Source organism: Arvicola amphibius, chromosome 8, assembly GCF_903992535.2.
Source record: "Arvicola amphibius chromosome 8, mArvAmp1.2, whole genome shotgun sequence".
Taxonomy (NCBI): Eukaryota; Metazoa; Chordata; class Mammalia; order Rodentia; family Cricetidae; genus Arvicola; species Arvicola amphibius.
This window is the reverse complement of record NC_052054.1, coordinates 116257186-116277762: the sequence shown is the minus strand read 5'-3', so window position 1 is coordinate 116277762 and position 20577 is coordinate 116257186. Positions and strand designations below refer to the sequence as shown.

Sequence of the window (20577 nt, the reverse complement as noted above, 5' to 3'; positions counted from 1 at the left end):
GACGCGGACTGATGATGTCACCGTGGCTTCCGGTCCCTGGCTCTTTGCTCAGGCCCGAGCCAGGTCAGTGAAGAGTCTGTACTGGCAGATCCTGGGCTCGGTCCCGGGCTTCGGAGGTTGGGCTCAGCCAGAGGTGGGCTCGAGTCCCGCACCTCCTGAGCAGCCACCCCATGCCCGACGGGAGTGAGAGCAGGACCTGGCCGAAGGTGTGCCGGGGTTGGAGGAAGCGGCCTGGTAAGACGCAGCGTGGCTTGACGCTCTGAAGCGCCAGAACTCAGCCTTCTTAGCGCTGGAGTCGCCGGGGCCTGTTTTCTTTAGACGCGAATCTGGACCTGAGCTCTCCGTATTGGTACCTCAGTGGCTCTCAGAATTGTTTTTGACCCTCGACCTGCTGTTTTCATTCCAGCATGCTCCGCTGGACCCCCAGCCCATCGCCTGGAAGAGCCCACTCTCCCTGGAAGACAGACCATCCTTGAAGAGAATGACTGAGACATGGGCCACGCACTGTGTGTCTGCTCCCGGGGAACTGTCATCATTGACAATAAGCGTTACCTCTTCATCCAGAAATTGGGGGAGGGGTGAGTGTTTGGAAGTCACTTAGCTAGTCCCAGGTCATTTAGGGACAATGGCCAGCACGTGATAGAGACATAAGAGTGTTAGCCTTAGATTCTACCTCACCCGACTTCGCTGAATGGGTCAGGAAAGTGGAATCTGGACCCTGGCCTCCTGGATCCACCTTGTGTGACCTTAAGTAAACTGTGGTTTCTTCATCTTCTTAATGGAGATGATTATAATGACTCACCGAGGAACTTGGGAGAACTGGGATAGTATATTTTTTAAAATATGTCACCCAGTGCCTGTCTCATAAGCGCTCGATAAATGTTGGTTGGTCCTTGATAGTAATTGAATATCTTGTGCTCCGACCATAGAACCGCAGGGATTTCTGTGTCCATGCTCTTGAGGAGCTCAAATCCTGAGTCTTGAAACTGTATGCGAGCCACATGTTGGGAGGGTCTCTACTCCGTGTGCGAGGCACCCCTCCCTAAGGGAATTCCTCTGGGTCCACGCCGTGTGGGAGATGGTCCTTCACTGACCCCTTTGGCCCACAGTGGGTTCAGCTATGTGGACCTAGTGGAGGGGTTACATGACGGACACTTCTACGCCCTGAAGCGGATCCTGTGTCATGAGCAGCAGGACCAGGAAGAGGCCCAGCGAGAGGCGGACATGCATCGCCTCTTCCAGCATCCTAACATCCTTCGCCTCGTGGCTTACTGTCTGAAAGAACGGGGTGCTAAGCACGAGGCCTGGCTGCTGCTACCCTTCTTCAAGGTCAGAAAGGCTGGTGATTACAGAAGGGATTGTAACCGATTGCACGGCTCTACCCAGGGCTCTGTGGGTAGTCAAACATAAATATGCTAGGAACACATGTCCTGGTTTGGGCCATTTTAAATTTGGGGCTATTCGACATCCCACAAAGCCCCAGATGATCAGTAACAGGTGTATGTGGCAAAAGGTTAATAGACTTTAATACAGAGCAGAAGTGAGTCCCAGGTAGTAGAGCCTTCAAAGACATCTCAACCCAGGAAAATTTGTGTTGTAGAGAGGTACACTGTGGAATGAAATAGAAAGGCTGAAGGACCAAGGCAACTTCCTGACTGAGGACCAAATCCTTGTGTTGTTGCTGGGTATCTGCAGAGGCCTTGAGGCCATTCATGCCAGAGGCTATGCACACAGGTCAGTGGGACCCTATGCACTTATGGCACCAAGGGGAGAAGAGCTGTGCCAAGAGAATTGGGGTATCCCTGCACTTTCCCCATGGTGCTCCCTGGAATTCCAGCTTCCCCATACCGGATATCCTTGGGTCATTTTCCCTTCCCTCCAGGGACCTGAAGCCCACCAATATTTTGCTTGGTGATGAGGGGCAGCCAGTTTTAATGGACTTGGGTTCTATGAATCAAGCATGCATCCAGGTGGAGGGCTCACGCCAGGCCTTAACTCTACAGGTAAGAGAATCTCCAGGTTCTTTGGCCATCTCCTTCCCATCCCCAACTCATTCTGATGCATGCACCAACTGAGTCACATGTTATGGCTTGTGCTCCACTTTTGAGCACTGGGTGCACTGTTCCAGGACTGGGCGGCCCAGCGGTGCACCATCTCCTACCGGGCACCTGAGCTTTTCTCTGTACAGAGCCACTGTGTCATCGATGAGCGGACTGATGTCTGGGTGAGGAGCATGTGGCTGGGAACCTGGGAGGAGAAGGGTATGCTCTGCACTACTATGGAGGAAAAGGAAGGCGATAATTGGTTTCTGTTGCATGGATCTCCAGAACCACAGTATGTCTGCATTATCTCTACTTCCTTCCTGGGAACCGTCACTGGTACTGTCCTCAGGAAGTGGTGTCATCTCTGGCTGAAGTGGGTGAACTGTGGCTGGAGGCAGTAGTTAAGCAGGGGCTGGCGAAGCCTCCTGCTAACACAGTTCCTCTGGGTGAGGTTGGCATATTTTTAGCTTACATGGTCTTCTTTTACCGTAGCAATAAATAGGATACCATTTTCCCCTTTCCAGTAACTAACCAAGTTATGCTCAGTCCCTAGGCTGTGTGCTTTATGCCATGATGTTTGGGGAAGGCCCTTATGATATGGTGTTCCAGAAGGGTGACAGTGTGGCCCTTGCTGTGCAGAATGAACTCAACATCCCACAAAGCCCTAGGTGAGCAGCAAGAGGGACGCCAAGCACTGTAGACTCTTGCCTAGAGCCAGCCAAGTTGGAACCTTAGCAATTGTAGGAGTCCTCCAGTCCTCTACCTCCACCCCCCACAGGCATTCTTCAGCATTGCGACAGCTTTTGGCCTCTATGATGACTGTGGACCCTCAGCAGCGCCCTCACATTCCTGTTCTCCTCAGTCAGTTGGAGGCATTGCAGCCACCGGCTCCTGGCCAGCACACCACCCAAATCTGATGAAACGGGCAGGTTGGGAAGACAACCTTGAAGACTTCATCTTACTGGAACTCCTTCCATTCTACCCAGGATGGCTTTTATAGCTACGGGCAAGGAAGGTGGGCCCTTGTGTGTTCTGCTCTCTGATCCCAATACCTGGGCAAGGAGCCTAGGGTGAGTTGGGGGAAACTGAAACAAAATAGGGCTCAAAGCTGGACTGCTGGGCACACATCATGTTCTGCCTCCAAATCTGGGGCAGGAGAATACATAAACAGAATAAAGTGAAAAGACCATGTGTCTTTTAGGTCAATGTGTCTGGAGGGAAGGAGCAACGAACTGTCTGGCTGCTGTTTCCAAGGGAATAGCCTGGAAGGGGACTGGTGTGATGGTCGAGGCAGATGTGCTTCTTGAGATTTGGCTGCTCTGGCAGCAGAGGGGTCTTTAAGCTCGCCTTAGTCAAAACCAGAAGAGTCTCCAGTTTGAGCTAGTTTCTGCCTGTGCCAAGAAGCGGGACCAGGGTCCCCTTGAAAGCACACTCAACTAGTTCTGTCATTCATTCCAGAGGTGGGTAGCTTAGACCAGTCCAGCACGGCAGGTTTGCCAAGTCCATGACCTCTGGGTGGAAGCACACCAGGTCTCCTTTCCTCAGCTGAGGACAAGGGAGTGGCACTGGTGTCCATTTTTCCAGCCCCCTGACTATTCTAGCTCGCACATAGTTAATAATTGATGAGGCTGGTGGCCTGTGCAGTATCCAGCAGGCACTTCCTGCCCCGTCTGCTGAGTAAACAGGCACCCTGCCTTAGCTGGGCTTTAAACCAGTTCCTTAGGGAAGGGCACTGCGTCCCTGAATCACCAGGGAGGGAAGGGCAAGGGCAGGGTTGGCTCTTCTGGAGATTTTGAAGCTTCCTCCCCCAAGCCATGGCCACCCCTATATGCTGACGTCAACCTGAGTCCTAGGGTGCCTATTAGTGAAGTATAATTTTTCCCTAGGGACCAGGCAGGCTTCCACCCTGAGCAGAGGCTGAGGCCAAAAGAACACAAACAGAAGGGAGACGTCCTGACTTTTAATAGCATAGCTCCCGCCCCAGAAAGCAAGACAGACAGCAAGCTATGCAAAGCTGCTGGAGGTGAATGGCACAAACAACCAGGAGATTGCCCTTGTTCCCGCCCATCCCCCAAGTCTGTGAGGTGGCTTCATGCCCAGGAACTTTGGGCCCGCCCAGCCCCCATTCCCAAACCCTCAGTGTACAACAAAGCTTGGGCCAAGCCTTGCTTCTAAAGCTGTTGAGTGAAGCGGCAGCAAGAGCAAAAGCAGTCCAACCTTCCAACACAAACTACCAGACGTCATTTCCTATTTGGAAAAGTGAAGACTTGGAACTTGCAATAGTTTGTAGCTAGACAGACAGGTCCAGGATTTGGTCCGTCCTCCTTTCCTTCCTATCCTGGGTGTCCGTAGGACCTAACATCAATGTCCTTAGGTTCACTCTTTCTGGGTCTCAATACGGGGCTCACCTTGAGCCATGTAAGGGTAAAAGGTCAAGGGCGGGTGGCAAACAGCGGGAAGTAACAGCCACAGCAGAAGCTCAAGCAGTCACATAGGGGACAAGAAACCGTGCCAAGGAGACTTTATTTCGAAAGGATTTTGCAATAAACACAATGAAAAGAGGCTCCAAGTGGCTGTCTATTCTTCTCCCTCATCCTCATCCTCATAGGAGTCGATGCCTACTTCCTCATAATCCTTTTCCAGGGCAGCCATATCCTCTCGAGCCTCAGAGAACTCGCCCTCCTCCATGCCCTCACCTACATACCAGTGTACAAAAGCCCTCTTGGCATACATCAAGTCAAACTTGTGGTCCAGGCGGGCCCAGGCCTCAGCAATGGCAGTGGTGTTGCTCAACATGCACACTGCACGCTGCACCTTGGCCAGGTCACCCCCAGGCACCACGGTAGGTGGCTGGTAGTTGATACCAACCTTGAAGCCTGTGGGGCACCAGTCCACAAACTGGATGCTGCGCTTGGTCTTGATGGCAGCGATAGCAGCGTTCACATCCTTGGGCACCACGTCTCCACGGTACAGCAGGCAGCAGGCCATGTACTTGCCATGCCGAGGGTCACACTTCACCATCTGGTTGGCGGGCTCAAAGCAGGCATTGGTGATCTCTGCCACTGACAGCTGCTCATGGTAGGCCTTCTCTGCAGAGATGACGGGTGCATAGGTGGCCAGGGGGAAGTGGATTCGAGGGTAGGGTACCAGGTTGGTCTGGAACTCTGTCAGGTCCACATTGAGGGCCCCATCAAAGCGCAAGGAAGCTGTGATGGAGGAGACAATTTGGCTGATGAGACGGTTGAGGTTGGTATAGGTTGGACGCTCGATATCCAGGTTACGGCGGCAGATGTCATAGATAGCCTCATTGTCCACCATGAAGGCACAGTCTGAGTGCTCCAAGGTGGTGTGGGTGGTCAGGATGGAGTTATAGGGCTCTACCACAGCTGTGGACACTTGTGGAGCTGGGTAGATGGAGAACTCCAGCTTGGATTTCTTGCCATAGTCAACAGAAAGTCGCTCCATCAGCAGGGAGGTGAAGCCAGAGCCGGTGCCCCCTCCAAAACTGTGAAATACTAGGAAGCCCTGAAGTCCTGTGCACTGATCAGACTGAAAGGCAAGGAAGAAAACGCAATATAGGTAGGTGAGAGGCCCAAGAAATTTTCTTCTAGTTTTATGAAGCCTAAAGTATCTCAGAAGTTAGGGCAAAGACTGAATAGCCCCCAACCAGCATCAAATTCTAAAACACATGCAGCTGGAGATGATCCTGGAAACGGATCTGAAAACTTCCTGAACATTTGAGTCCAAAGTTCCCTCCCTGCCAAGCTATAGTCTCACCAGTTTGCGGATCCGGTCCAGCACTGGGTCGATGATCTCCTTGCCAATGGTGTAGTGACCACGGGCATAGTTGTTGGCCGCATCTTCCTTCCCAGTGATAAGCTGCTCTGGGTGGAAGAGCTGGCGGTATGGGCCATTTCGGATCTCATCTGAAAGACCATACACCACGTTGCTGAGCCCCAAACCACAAGGCTGTGCTAAGCAGAGACCCTCAGAGTGGCAGCTAAAGCCAGATACATGCAAAAACCAGCCTGGGGTCAGCATCCATCTTCATCAGCAAATAAAGTCAAGGGGCTCCAAGATCACAGAAACCCAGTCTAGACACTCTTCCTCAGAAGTGTCCCGTCCCCCCCCCGCCCCCCCACCCCCCACTCACCAATCACAGTCGGCTCCAGATCCACAAAGACTGCCCGAGGCACATGTTTTCCGGCTCCAGTTTCACAGAAGAAGGTGGTGAAGGAATCGTCCCCTCCACCAATGGTCTTATCGCTGGGCATCTGCCCATCAGGCTGAATCCCATGCTCCAGACAGTAGAGCTCCCAGCAGGCATTGCCCATCTGGACACCTGCCTGCCCCACATGGACTGAAATGCACTCACGCTGAGGGATACAGAGAAGGTCACAGCGTAAGCGCCACATCCACAACTCCTCACTTCCCAAGGGTCTCTCCCACCCAGTCACCTATTAGCTAAGGTTACTCAGTACAAGTGCGGTAAGGTTGGAGCTGACAGAGGTCAGAAGCAGCTGGCAGCCTCTCCAGTCTCCTCAGCACAGGACTCCCCAGATTGGAGGCATCCAGTAGGAGAGACCGACCCCTTAGCCTACTTATCGGGAGAGAATTTATTAAGTGAGAGCTGTATAATCCTGTTCCATCCACAGGACAACCAGAGAGGACAGAGAGGGCATGCACACATGATAGGCAGGGCTGCAGCTTGTGTGGTGTGTGTGTGTGTGTGTGTGTGTGTGTGTGTGTGTGTGTGTGAGAGAGAGAGAGAGAGAGAGAGAGACAGAGACAGAGACAGAGACACACAGAGAGAGGCTTTCCAGCTGCTTCCAGTTCATGCAGTTTCTAAAATATGTTTTACAGTTTACAGATAGCACCCTCCTATTTGGTAAACCTTTGTCTTGAAGATGAACTAAAATTTCTCACAACCCTCTGCCCTTCTTTCCTTTAGGCAAAGTGTCTCAACCTTCCATCTGGTATCAACTGACCATTTCGGCCATCAGAATGCGGTAACCCCCACCACCTTTAAATCCCATCTGGCCTTGGGGAATCAATTCCATCTGGCTCCTCTCCCCACCTCCACCCCCACACTCTGCATGGCTTCATGGCTTCACCACCTCCATCCGCCGCCTCAGCCCGCACGGAAATAGCAGCAATAATGCGGGTAAGCGCTGACGGCAGGTACAGGCAATACAGGTATACTGGTGCAGACAGCCCCGAGGCTTCGGTCAAGCAGTCCATAATTTAACCCCTGCAGCACCCTTCGCACAACCAAATGGCTGGGGTGAGGGGGGGGGTGTTTGCAATTTCTAAGTACCCAGAAAAGGAAGCGGAACCTGCTAGGAGGTCCCTGAGGAAACCCGCCTTGCCTCACGCACCAGGCAAGGGGAGAGCCATCTGTACCTGGGCCCTACGTCTTGCTCTCCTACTGGAGTCTTTCCAGTTACTTCCCAGCCGAAAGCCGGGATTGGGTTTCTGCCCCCGCTCCGGGGCTATAAATACAACCCCCTACATACACCTCTTTCCCCTCCCCCGCCAACCTGGCCTCGGCCCGGGCTGTCGATCAGCGCCAGCTGTCTCTGCCCGTCCTTCGAGCACCCGCGCTCCCGTAGGAGGGGCCCGCTGGCCTCCCGAGGCCAAACCCCATTCCCGCCACCTCTCCTGGCTCAGAAGGGGGTGCTGAGTCACGTATGGGGGTGTAAGGGGGAAGGAGGCACACAGAGGAAGACGGGGTGCGGTACTAAGTAACCCTTTCTACCAACCGGTGCCAAGCACGTGTTCGGTCAGTTCCAGGGACTCAGGGGATGGAGATGGGTGGTGGGGGCAACCAAGCAGGTCTTCCGTCGCCTGAGGAGAGGACTCGGCGCAGGACCGCGTGACTCCTCTCAGGAGGGTTGGGGTAAAGACGCTTAGTACGGCAGGAGGGCACTACAGCAGGGGTCCTCTCTGCTAGTGAAGCATCCTTTCCCGGTCCCCAGACTCTGAAGAAGGTGGACAACACACTAGGCCAAAGTCAGCAGGAGGAGTGGGGGGGGAGGGGGGAGTGCAAAACTCTTGCATCTCCCGGAGACTCGGAATGCTAAGTGAAGGGCCCCCAGCATCTCTAATGGGAGTTCCCCCAAAGGAGCGGGGCATTTACAGGACCAGAGAGATTCCGATGGGGCCTCACTCACCATGATGAGTCTGGGTTGTGCGTCTCACGTAGAGTCGGGGTCACGGGTCTCGGTGAGATCTGCGGAGCTGCAGTGCCGCACCACTCTTATAAGCAGAAGGCGGGACCCGCGCGCTCAGTCCGCCCACCATGGGGCGGGGCGGTCTAAAGACCACACCCCTGTCAGGGTAGGTGGCCACGATCTTTGAAGCCAAATCTGATCCCCTCCCCCTGTCGAGCCGGATTCCCTCACCTGTCGGGTTTGGGTTAGAAGCAGCGGCCCATTTTCGTTCCTAGTTTTGAGCCGACGCCCCGGATTCCGAAGGTCCGAAGCAGGGACGCAGGGTGCGGTGACAGGGCGTGTTTCAACTGCACCTGCGTCAAGCGGACGCCCATAGTGCAGGTGCTCCGATTTAGGGAGATTGAGGTTCAAACAATCTTTCAGAAGCGGCTGTCCCTGGCCTTCTCCGCTGTCCTCCCAGTGTCGCCTCCCGGGAGCTTCGGGCGGGCTGGGTTGCTGGGGCTGGTCGCCCGAGACCCCCTTAGAGCAGACCGCCGCCTGCTGGTCCCCGGCCGAGATGGCAGGCTTTCGCCCACACCTGTGGGAGGCCGAGGACCGAGAACTACAGAGCCTGAGCCCCAGGGTGCCTGCCGAACCCGTAAACTGTGCGGCAGCGCCGAGTCTCGCGGCCAATCTATGAGGGCCGACGTGAGAATCTGCCACCTCTCACCGGCCACCCGCCAGTCAGTGGCTCCGTCATCAGCGCCGTCACTATTAGTGAGCTCTCGCCACGACCGCCTGCCTGCTGCGGTAGAGCACAGAACCCAGAGCTCCCAGAACGGAAGCCCGGCAGCCTTTTGCAACCTTGGGCAAATGACTTGGCTTCACTGAGTTCTTGGCGTTAAACAGCCGAAGAGATTCCTCCTTTTTACGTCTTATTTTCATTTTGTACGAGGACAGGCCTTTCTTAAAGTTCTTTCTGCTTTCTTAGACTTAACATTATTCTCACCAAGAAAATCCATCAGGCAGCACCCAGGTACTGGTTGTAATGACCTTAAGAAACTCCCAGGCTAGTCGTCACTTTGAAAAGATTCGCCGGCTTTTCTTCCTCTTAGGGAAAGGGCTGTTCGACAACTTAGCACAATGCCACAAAATACACAGAGATGGTAACTTTCTTTTAACAGAGTAGCAAACAGCAGGCCTGTGTACACACCCAGCAGAACAGTGTATAAAGAACCACCTCTGCCGGGCGGTGGTGGCGCACGCCTTTAATCCCAGCACTCGGGAGGCAGAGGCAGGCGGATCTCTGAGTTCGAGGCCAGCCTGGTCTACAAGAGCTAGTTCCAGGACAGGCTCTAGAAACTACAGGTAAACCCTGTCTCGGAAAAAAAAAAAAAAAAAAGAACCACCTCAATTCTCACAGCTTCTATTCACACTTGTCTTAGTTGTTCGTGAACCTGTCTTACATCCCTGAAGGCAAGGGCTATGTTGCATCATTCGGGTTTTTTGTTTGTTAGTTAGTTTTTGGAGTTCCTGGTTCTTAGTATGGGTACTTCGAACATTTGCTAAGCATGCATTCATTCAATGAACTGTTAACATTTCAGAGATGGGTGGGGCCCTAAGGGAGTTGCAACTGAACAGTTGAGATGTCAAAGTCCCTCTCAGGAATACTTCATTCTGCTGGGGGTATAGACTAGTGGTAGAGTGCTTGCTTAACATGTGCAAGGCCCTAGGTTTGGTCCCCAGTACTGCAAAAAGCAAGCAAGCAAACAAAAGGAGAAAGGTTTTATTTAGACTTCATGGTGTTAGCATATGAAAAGATGTGGAATTTTGGGTTGCAGTGCCCTCCATGTTAGAAGAGTCTCTAGACTCTTAGAAGACTCACAGATTTTTCACGTAATTGTGCTCATGGCTAAGGCTGGTTGCAGTTATGTCGAAATAATGGGCACTGAGTCAGAAGGGGAAAGACACAGGTGGAGTCTGGGGAAGTCTCCTCTTGCTTTCTACACTCAGGGTTCATGCACAGCATTCTCTTCCTTCAACCTAAAGACCATTAACATTTCCCTGCAATGTTTCTGTTCATGTGTGAGGAGCCAGTGCAGTCCCGAGTGAGCGTGTAAGGAGTGAATGGCACCCTGAGTGCATGTGCATTTCTGTTGTGGGTACACCATGTCAAGAACCAAAACCCTAGACCCATAGGAAAGCACCAAAACCTCCTTCAGTCAGGCTCAGAATGGCAAAACTTTCCTCTGGTGCAAGCATAAATGCGCATGAACCATTGGTCAGTGTATGCACAAACTAGCAACTGCAGCTTCAACAGATGCTTATAAGTTGAGAGTGCTCCCTTACACAGACTAACTCCTCTCCCCATGCTACACAGTAAATGTGCTGAGGTTCTAGGTTTTCAATAGTGGTCTCCATCAGAGTGCTCACAGTCCACCTGACCCTAGCTTTTCTGTTTATGTGTCTGTCTTTCTTCATTCACTTGACTCGGTCAGGTTTCCATCCCAAGCTTCAGGGATGCAGTAACCATGGAAACCCACAGGAGACTCAGTAGCTGAGACTTTCCCAGAGGCTTGCCCCATAAGCACCTCTGCCTAGCAATACTTTCCACTATGATCCTAAGATTTTGGTAATCGGCACAAACCATATTGCTTATGCAGCCTGTGTACAGCGATCTATCCATATCCACCCACAGTTGACTGTGAACACTGAGAACCAGAGTCCCAGGTTCCAGATGAGGGTCAGCCTTACAATGAGACCTGTCTCCTCTGCTAATGCTTTTCTGCAGTCATATGAAATCCCAGGTGTCAAATCTACCTTAGTGCTGGGAGTTCTTTCCAGACCTGTGTTCACATTTAACAACTGTGGTAGGCAAAATAACACCCTCCCTCATAACCACTTTCCAACCCCTGGAGCCTGTGACTATGTTACTCTATGACCTACTTACATTGTTATTGTTATTATTATTATTATTATGAGGAGACAGGATCTCCTGTGTAGCCCAGACTGACCTTGAACTCATGATCCTCCAGCCTCAGCCTCCTGAGTACCAGTATTCCAGGTGTGCACCATCACAACCAGCAAGGATTTTCACTATATTATTTCTATTTGGGGACTGTTGAATGTTTGCTGTCTAAGTATTGTAACATTTCTAGGGGTTTACAGAAAGACTAGAATTACATTGCCTGCTCACACAATGGAGAAGAAAAAAAATTACTCCCCCCTCCATCTCTGGCTGTCTCTTTTTGACTCTTTTTTTTTGTGAGACAGAGTGTCTGGGAATACAGGTGTTTGCAACCATACCTGGCCTTCCTTCCAGCTCTTTCATTAGAATTGGGGGGGGGGCTGCAAATATTGGAATGCATGTCTAATTAAGGCTTAAACAATGCAGATATTCATTACCCTGTTAGAAGTCAGAGTAGGGCCGATCCAGGGTTAAGTCAAAAGTGTCACCAAGAACTCCAGTAGCACCAGCTTTCTCCTCTGGCACCCTCAGTAGGTTGATGACATCTTCCCACATGGTCACAAAATGGCTGCTGCAGCTCCAAGTATCATGGCCTCATATGACATTGTATTAAGGCAGGGAAGGAGAAAGGTTTCTTATAGCTCTTTTTTTTGTTGTTGTTTTTGTTTTTTGAGACAGGGTTTCTCTGTAGCTTTGGAGCCTGTCCTGGAACTAGCTCTTGTAGACCAGGCTGGCCTCGAACTCACAGAGATCCACCTGCCTCTGCCTCCCGAGTGCTGGGATTAAAGGCGTGCGCCACCACCGCCCGGCTCTTATAGCTCTTTTCATCCAAGAGGAAAACCTTCTCTTAAAGCAAACCCTCTACAAGAAAAATGGAAAGGGAAGGGGTGGGGAGGTACACATTAGTAGACATCCTCAGGTCTCACGAGCCCATTCCACGGCCAACTTCCGGAGGAAGGCGAAGATCTCGAGTGATCCAGATTCACCGCTTGGTTTGAGCAATCAGGACAGGACACGCAAGGCTGTAGGAGGGCTACTGTGCCCTGCCTTAGTGGGCGACTAGTTTCACTGTCCTCCTTCTGCACAGTTAGTCCAAGCCATGCTCTGCTCTTCCCTGAAAGCCTGAAGTCTCCTCCCAGCCAGCGTGTGGTCCACTTTGAGACCCTATAATACATTCCTCACACTGTTGTGATCTCTCCAAAACAAACCTGCCCCCAAACACAAACCTGCTGGCCACTGGGCCTCAAGGAGAGACTTTGAGGCCTTTCCCACTCTAGGAGCTGGTCTTGCCCTTGTTTTTCTCTGCCGCCTTCCTTGGACACACCAGGCTTGTTACTGCCTAGCCAGCCTCGCTTGGCCATTCTGCTAGAAGGCTCTTTCCAGGTTCTGCTGTAGCCAGGTCTCTCAATTGTATATATATATTTTAAGAAAGGATCTCACTACATAGCTTTGGCTGACCTTGAATTCACTATGTGGACCAGGCTGGCCTTGAACTCACAGATTTCCACCTGCCTTAGCCTTCCAAACACATGTGCTGTAATAGTATCTTCCTATTCTATTCCTTTTCAACTCAAGCAGTAGTCTCTCATCTCTTTCTATACCTTGTGTGCTGATTTATATTTATTATTATTATTATTATTACTACTACTACTACTATTATTGTAAGTGGTGTGAGCGTGGGCACACATGTGCCATGATGAATATGTTGATCACAAGACAACTTCCAGGATTTGGTTTTCTCCTTCCATGGTGGGATCCAGGGATCCAAACTCAGGTCATCAGGTTTGTTCTGCAAGTGCTTTTATCTGCTGAGCCATCTTGTTGACCCTTTGAGTTTTATGTTTATTGTCTGTCTCCCCCAAGAAAAAATGTCCAAGCTCCTTGAAAAGACTTCTTGTTTTCTCTACGGGACCCCTTACACCCAGGCCAGTGTTTTAGCATATAGTGACTGCCCAATGGTATTTGTTAAAGGAATTGCCAATATTGACTGTCTCTTATTTTATAACTTAGATAACATTATATGTTTTTAAAAATTCCATTTTGGGCTAAGCACGGTGGCACACTGTTGTGGAAGATTAATTTAAGATGTGTTACATTTGTTTATACTGTGAAATATTTGCTTAATGATGCAAAAACATGTTACATTTGTTTGATTAAATAAAGTTAACCTGTGGTCAGGAGGCTGCGTTAGCAACTAGCTGATAGGAAGTGGTATGGAGGAACCATGTGTAACTAGGCTTCTTAAGAGGAGGAAGGAACAAGAAAAGGAAGAGAGGAGAACACTGGGGGCTAGCCCCCCCCCCCACCAGTCACAAAGCCAGACACGAAATAAGGAGAAAAGAAAAGATATACAGAAATAGAGAAAGGTAAAATCCCAGAGGAAAAAGAATAATTTAAGAAAAAAGCTGGCTAGAAATAAGCTAAGCTAAGGCTGGACATTCACAAGAAAGAATAAGCCTTCATGTGTGATTTTCGGGAGCTGGGTGGCAGGAACCACAAGAAAGCAAAAGAGTAAACAACAGTGACTACTACAGCCACATCTGTAACATCTGTAACCCCAGGACTGGGGAGGCTGAGGGAGGAGAGGAAATTTGGTTATGTTGAGTTCCAGGACAGCCTTGGTGATACAGCAAGAAAGATCCTGTCTCAAAAACAACAAAAAGAAAGAAAAGAAAAAAGATCTCGTCTCAACACAAAACAAAACCCAAACCCCTCAGCATCTTCTTTGTTTGTTTGTTTTTATTGATTTATATATTTTCCCACTCCCCCTCCTTCCTCCCCTCTCCCCTTCTACTCTCTCCCCTGCCCCCCACATTCCCAATTTACTCAGGAGGTCTTGTCTTTTCCCTCAGCATCTTTAAACTGTTTTGCGAGACATCCAACTGACATTTAAATAGTAGAATTGGTAATGACTAGACCCATTCTGAGACATCTAGGTCCAAAGTCGGGAAGAAGTTTAATGGCTATACAAGTGAGTTTGGGACCTAAAAGGACCTCTTAGTCCATTGTGTGTCCATCTGGTTAATAATTCCTAAAGTTCTGGTTTCTTTGTAGACCAGCATGAGGTTCTGTCATCAACCCTGGGTATTTTCATAGCCAGTGTTTCCTCTCTTTGCCAATTAGACCAGAAGAAAGAGAAAACTGGCTTTGGTCCCTACCCACATAGTAGGTAGCCATCTGGAGATTCTGGGCTGTTCCTTACCTGGGTGGTAAGAGGGTCTTGGAAAAGGCCTCTGTCTCAGAACAAGTTTCCCAGATTGGCCACAGCTGCTAGAATTTCACGTTAGCCACTACTTCCTGGGCAGGACTAAGGATAATGACTTTTAGTTTCAGTGACACCCTGTTCCTGGCTGTGGTTCTCCCTGGAGGATGAGCTGAAGAAATGCACTGTGATGCCCACACAGGGCCGGAGTTCATGGAAACTGGGTCCATTGGTAAGGGAGGCTCTTGGTTTCTCTACAGCCACTATTCAGTTGGTGAGGAAATGGATTTAACAGAGGTTCTTGTTTAGTTGAAAGAGAACGCTGAAGCCAAAGAGAGTTGAGGGAAGCGTACGGAAGTGATTTTGCCACGGGATTGAGACTGGGGAGGAAGGAGATAAGGACATGGGGAGTGTTTTTAAGAAGGCACATAGCCACACATATATAATTTAAAGTAGAAATAGGATTGGTTATGGGGCTGTGAACACTGCCGTGTGCAAGAAGAAGCTGAGCTCAAGTCTCAGAAGAATCTTAATTCCACCACTAATGAACCCCCCTGTGACCTTGTGTGAGACACCAGAGGCTTCATTTTCTCCTTCTTCAACCTGGGAGAGAGAGGACCGTCTTGTCTCCTTTGCAAAGCTGCTGAGGGAATCAAAGTAGACAGGGGCAAAACTTCATTATGAATTATAAAGCAAAAGCCAGGTTTGGTGCTCATGACTACAACCCCAGCACTCGGGGGGTAGAGGCAGGAAGGTCAGTCAGGGCTATACAAGGAGACCTTATCCCAAATAGACAAAACAGCTGGGCAGTGGTGGCACAGGCCTTTAATCCCAGCACTCGGGAGGCAGAGGCAGGTGGATCTCTATGAGTTCGAGGCCAGCCTGGTCTACAAGAGCTAGTTCCAGGACAGGCTCAAAATCACAAACAAACTCATCATCTTGCTTTGCTGGCAGAGAACAGCAGCACTTCTGGGCCAAGCATTTATGTAAGTTTTTCTCCTTTGAAAAACTCTTATTACTCTTCTCTCCCATTGGACAGATGAGAAGCCCAGGGCCAAAGAAGTTATGTGCTTGTAGGTCTTAGACATGGGCTTTGTTAGAGTCTGATTCCGTATATTTCATGGCATTCTGAGTTTCTACACAGAAACTTGCTTGAGGACTCATTATTTCTGGATTGCTGCAGATAGCATCGTTGGCCCACCCACACTCACTCATTGTGGTCAGGAGAAGGAAGTGCTGTCACTCTGGGGGCTTGATTTCAACATCTTCTGCCGGCTGCGAGGGTCATCCAGAGAATGGGACTGTGTGACTGGCAGCAGACCTGTCCTGGATACCTGTATGTGGTTACTTGCTCCACCTTTGCCCATCCCACTCAGCTCCTCTGTTTGGACCCAGACTGGCCTCTTGAGCACTTGCTTGCTGTTTCTGTAACAGTCAGCAGGCCAACTCTCCTGGGACACAGTGTTTTTTACATTCCCCACTGAGAGCCATCAGAAGGGGTAGATCAGGAGTAGGTCTCTTACTGCAGATTGATCTTTTGGCCCGGTGACAGATGCATGGGTGTAGCATGAATTCTAATAGTTTTTAATACTAAAAACCCAGAGTCAGATATAGGGGTTAATGCTGAGTATCAGAGAAGCAGAATGGCCAGCCACTAGAGAGTTCTTAGTTCTACCAATGCTCAGACAGAAGGGGTGATCCTAGCTCTATGAATCCTCAGACTGCATCTCAGACTGACTCCTCAGACTGCACCCTCAGACTGCATTGAGCTCCTGTCCTCTCGTGCCTTCTATCCCTCTCTCCGCCCAGCCATATCATTCTTGTCTCCACATCCCTAGTGCTGAGATGAAAGCATATGATCCCAAATGCTGGGGTCACCTTTGTGTGAGCTCTGTTTCTTGATAGCCCAGGATGGCCTTGAACTTGGAGATTCATTTGACTCTGTCTCCCAAGTGCTGGGATTAAAGGTATATGCCACCACCGTCCAGCTCTATGGCTAACTAGTAGCTTAGCTCTGCACTCTTATCTTTAGACAAGCTTTATTTCTTAGATTACAAGCAAAATATCAGTACACACAAGCATCAGACTTTAGACATTTCTGGCCAGGCAGTATGGTAATCAGGGATGGGTGACCCAGTATATCCAGAAGGCTGGGCTAAAGGAAACTTGGAGTCCAGATGTTCATGGAGCTATAACATGTAGTAAAGTATTGTTAGGTTAGAAGGAGATTCCATTTGTATTTGCTGGTACAGGGCATTACAGGGAATGGCCAGAGGTAGGACAGCCTAGGCTCAGGAGCAGAGCTGTTCAAAAATTCAAGGATGACTAGTATCAGGGAGGACACCAGAATCTGAGCAGAAAGTGCAGACACTTTCCATTCTGGCTGAACCTTTAAAACCTGCACCCAGGCAGGCAGTGGTGACTCATGCTTCTAAGCTTAATGGAGGCCTGAGTCTCAGTAGTTTACCCTGATGCAATACCTGGCTGGTTGCAGGAAGGACCACAAACTGAGATTACCCAGATACCACCTAAGAGCAGACCATCCAAAGGAAATTCCTAGCTTTCCAACCCTTGTAGATAGGATCACCTGCCTGCACACATTCACCAGGACACCCCTAGACAAATGTCAGCTGATCAGGGGTCCTGAACCTTAGAGATCCCTCACCCCCACCTTTACTACTATAAAAACCCAACTTTAACTAAGCTTGGGGCTCTACAATTATTCCAATATGTTGGACACACAGAGAGACCAAGTTTGCAAACTTGTGTAGGAATAAAGGCTCTTTGCTTTTACACACGGGACTTGGTCTCCTGGTTGGTTTTGGGGAGACTCCGTGATCTGGGCATAACACCTTTAATCCTAGCACTCTGGAGGCAGAGACAGGTGGATCTCTGTGAGTTCGAGGCCAGCCTGGTCTACAAGAGCTAGTTCCAGGACAGGCTCCAAAGCTACAGTGAAACCCTGTCTTGAAAAACCAACCCCCTCAAAAAAACTTGCACCCATTTACCGATGTAGACTTCTGGGGCTCTGGTTCCCTTCTTTCGGCTGTCAAAGATGTCCTTCTATAAGCTGTCACTTGCTGGCTCGTCTGTCACACCTTTGTTTGACCTCTCCTTTCAGCTACATATTAGCAGGAGAGAGAGAATGAGAAAGGAGGGCTCCATGCAGCTAGAGCTGTTAGGCTGGGTTGTACACGGGCCAGGCACATTTGATATCTTCAACTGTCTTTCCACCAGGCAAGACGGAAGAATAGTTAAAGGCATGGTTGGAGCCAGGCTGGCCCTGCTCAGAATATGTCTGCTTTTGCTCATGACCTTGAGGAGGTCGCCTAACCTTTCCAAGGGTCAGTTTCCTTCACTGTAAAGTGTGGGTGGTGGTGGTGGTGGGGAGAGGCAGCTATTTAAGGGATTGCCGTGAAGATGAGCTGTGTATGAGAAGTCTGTGAGGCCATGTGTGTCCTCTAACTCATGTTTATTAAATGAGAACCAAACAGCACAAAAAAGCCTTCTGGGTAGGAGATTATACCATGTTTACCGAAACAGGAGCTCGGGAAGCTGAGGCGAAGAAACATGTCTCCAGAGGCGAGTTCTTTGTTCCAAACCTGCAGCCACACAGTATGGAGCATTGTTCCCTGAGAAGCCAGACACCCTGTGTAGGCTCGTGGTTCCTAGGGCCAGGACTGTGTCTGATTTCATGGATGGAGACTGAATAGGCTCAGGGAAACTTCAGGAGGGGCTGACTTTGCCGGACACTGGGCGAGGCAAATCAGACTCCCTCGCTTCCATACCTGGGGAGTACTTGAGTCTTTGACCGTCCCAATCGCTCACAGATGGACTCATTTGTCTTTTTTAATCATAACACCGGAGGCTGAGAAACTGGTAGGGACCTCCAACATGTATGAAGCACCCCAGGGTGTATGTAAGGCAATGGGATTGGCAGCTCTGAAGTATTCTTTTAACCACCTGTCATAGCCATTCATCCCAGGAGAGGGCTCTTAACACCTCCATCTAATAAGGAAGATGCAATACAAAGGTTAAGATTCTTATATAAGAGGGATAGAGATACCCTGGGTCTCAGATACAGATCACTCCAGATAAATTCCATTCACCCAAAAATCATAAGTCAGGGTCTGTAGTTTATATTTTAAAAGCCAGTGGTGTGTTAGGTTTATGAATAAAACATCCTCATTAAATGTTACAAAATACTATCCAGGCCTGGTAGTATAGGCCTGTAACTCCAGCTATTTGAGAGGCTGAAGTAGGAAGCTCATGAGTTCAAAACCAGTCTAGGCAACTTAGTGTGACCTTGTCTCAAAACACCTTTTTTTAAGGACAAAGTTAGAGTGATGGAGAACTTGCTTAGCCTGTGTGAGGCCCTAAGTTCAACAGAAATGGTGAATCAACAAATAAAACCATGAAACACAGTAATGCAAAAAAAAGTACAAGGAATAATATAATGAACACTGGTTACCACGCCTCCAGTGGAATCCACTTCCTTCTGTCAGGAAGAACTCTCATCCCAAATTTGGGGTTGGCATCTCTGCTTGCTGTCGTTTTTTTCTTGCCTTCCTCACCGTTGGTGCCCCATTTCTTTCTGAACATAGATGGGTTACTATCACACTCTGCCAGACCCGTCGGGTCACCTCATGTCTGTCATCGGAGTGCTTAGTCACTGACTGAGGCCCTAGATTCTTAGATCTACCCACATCTGTTTCCCCCAGAGTTTTGGCGCAGCCCCAACAGCCAGTGCCCTGTTGGCCCTCCATGTTACCACTAACGCTTAGACACAGGAAGTCGAGAAAGGAGAGCAAAGTCCACGACCCTTGACATTCAACTAGAGAACCACAGAAGGAAAAGGGACTGGACCTGTGTCCAGGCAAGGTATAGGTTTCTCCAAAGCTGCCCTCTGCCCTATCAAAGGGAGTGCATCTCAATACACTTGGGGCAGTCCAGTGTGTAGCCAGACGGTGCCCATTGGGAGCTCTACTTCCTGGAACATGAGATCCAACCAGACAGGCAGATGCCCAGTGACAAAGCCGTCAGTGGAGAAGATGGGTCCTTTACCACCAGTTTAGTGAAAGTGAGCCTAGAAAACATGGATCCCGAGCAGTGTTTGTGGGCCTGGCGACCACCGTGAATGGTGATCACTGCCACAGCCTTGTCCCCAAGTGTACACCAGACCTATTGCATTGCTGAAGAGCTTTCAATTCCAGATCTAGAGATCATGGTATACAATGCCTAAATCCTGGAGTCACACCACATTCCTTTTCAAATCAGTGTAAAGCATGGTTTTCAACCTTTCTAACGCTGTAACTCTTTCATACAGTTCCTCATGTTGCGCTGACCCCCCAACCATAAAATTACTTCATTGCTACTTCATAACTGCAATTTTGTTACTGTTACAAATTATAATGTAAATATCTGATATGCAGGATATCTGATATTTGACTCCCGAAAGGGGTTGTGATCCACAGGCTGAAACTGCTCGTATAAAGTATGCCCAGGCAAGATAAAACAATACCTTAAATGCAGCTGATCAAATGTTACTACACCATGACCATAAACAACCTGGGGAGGGAAGGATTTATTTCATTTTTTTTTACACTCCCAGGTCACAATGCATCATTGAGGGAAGTCAGTGCAGAACCTCGGAGCAGCAACCATGGAGGATACTGCTCTCTGGCTCATGTTCCACTAACTTATTTTATACAGCCTAGATCGACCTGCCCGGGAATGGTGCTACCCGCAATGGGATGGGTCCTTCTACATCAATCATGACACTATCTTGGGGATGTCGCCACAGGCCAGCATCATCTGGGAAATCCCTCAACTGAAGTTCCCACTTTCCAGGTGTCCTAATCAAAAGTTTCTATTGCTGCAATGAAAAAAGAAAGTTGGGGAGGAAAGGATTTATTTGGTTACACTTCCACATTATAGGAAGCCAAGAAGGAACTCAAACAGGAACCTGGAGGCAGGAGCTGATGCAGAGGCCATGGAGGAGTGTTACTGGCTTGCTTATCATGGCTTGTTCAGCCTGTAGAACCCAGGACCCCACCCACAATGGGCTGGACCCTCCCACATTAATCACTAATTAAGAAGATGCCCTACGGGCTTGTCTTATAACCTAATCTTATGGAGACTTTTTCCCAATTGAGGTTCCCTCCTCTCTGATGGTTCTAGCTTATGCCAAGCTGACAAAGGACTAGCGACCAG

At 49.6% G+C, this 20577-nt stretch overlaps 2 protein-coding genes across 5 annotated transcripts; one reads left to right on the top strand and one right to left on the bottom strand.

Moving 5' to 3' along the window:
• The first annotated feature begins 16 nt into the window (after window positions 1-16).
• Stk16 (serine/threonine kinase 16) lies at window positions 17-3233 on the top strand. 3 transcript variants are annotated; one of them, XM_038340350.1, is made up of 8 exons: window positions 17-234; window positions 407-578; window positions 1110-1329; window positions 1601-1734; window positions 1883-2003; window positions 2129-2224; window positions 2589-2710; window positions 2905-3233. In XM_038340350.1, exons 2-8 carry the CDS (start codon window positions 493-495, stop codon window positions 2957-2959), a joined length of 834 nt encoding a protein of 277 aa, XP_038196278.1. In that variant the 5' UTR covers window positions 17-234; window positions 407-492; the 3' UTR covers window positions 2960-3233. The 3 variants fall into 3 exon arrangements, with proteins under 3 accessions (XP_038196278.1, XP_038196279.1, XP_038196277.1); XM_038340349.1 differs by having other exon boundaries at window positions 19-234; window positions 2821-3233; XM_038340351.1 differs by lacking the exon at window positions 2129-2224 and having other exon boundaries at window positions 2821-3233.
• A 1313-nt stretch (window positions 3234-4546) lies between these two features.
• Window positions 4547-8337, bottom strand: Tuba4a (tubulin alpha 4a). Of its 2 annotated transcripts, XM_038340347.1 has the most exons (5): window positions 8216-8265; window positions 7805-8023; window positions 6196-6418; window positions 5820-5968; window positions 4547-5591 (listed from the first exon to the last, which is right to left on the bottom strand). In XM_038340347.1, the coding sequence occupies exons 3-5, from the start codon at window positions 6374-6376 to the stop codon at window positions 4620-4622; spliced, it is 1302 nt and encodes a 433-aa protein (XP_038196275.1). In that variant the 5' UTR covers window positions 6377-6418; window positions 7805-8023; window positions 8216-8265; the 3' UTR covers window positions 4547-4619. The 2 variants fall into 2 exon arrangements, with proteins under 2 accessions (XP_038196275.1, XP_038196274.1); XM_038340346.1 differs by lacking the exon at window positions 7805-8023 and having other exon boundaries at window positions 8216-8337.
• Window positions 8338-20577: the final 12240 nt, after the last annotated feature.

What these genes read in the sequence shown, in the direction of transcription:
- Stk16 (XM_038340349.1), top strand. Translation starts at nt 493, where the DNA reads ATGGGCCACGCACTGTGTGTCTGCTCCCGGGGAACTGTCATCATTGAC. An exon ending in ATGAGCGGACTGATGTCTGG is followed by an intron (nt 2,225 to 2,588) that starts GTGAGGAGCATG and finishes AGTTATGCTCAG; the next exon opens with TCCCTAGGCTGTGTGCTTTA. An exon ending in AACATCCCACAAAGCCCTAG is followed by an intron (nt 2,711 to 2,820) that starts GTGAGCAGCAAG and finishes CACCCCCCACAG; the next exon opens with GCATTCTTCAGCATTGCGAC.
- Tuba4a (XM_038340346.1), bottom strand. An exon ending in TCTGGAGCCGACTGTGATTG is followed by an intron (nt 5,969 to 6,195) that starts GTGAGTGGGGGG and finishes ATGGTCTTTCAG; the next exon opens with ATGAGATCCGAAATGGCCCA. An exon ending in TGGACCGGATCCGCAAACTG is followed by an intron (nt 5,592 to 5,819) that starts GTGAGACTATAG and finishes CTTGCCTTTCAG; the next exon opens with TCTGATCAGTGCACAGGACT.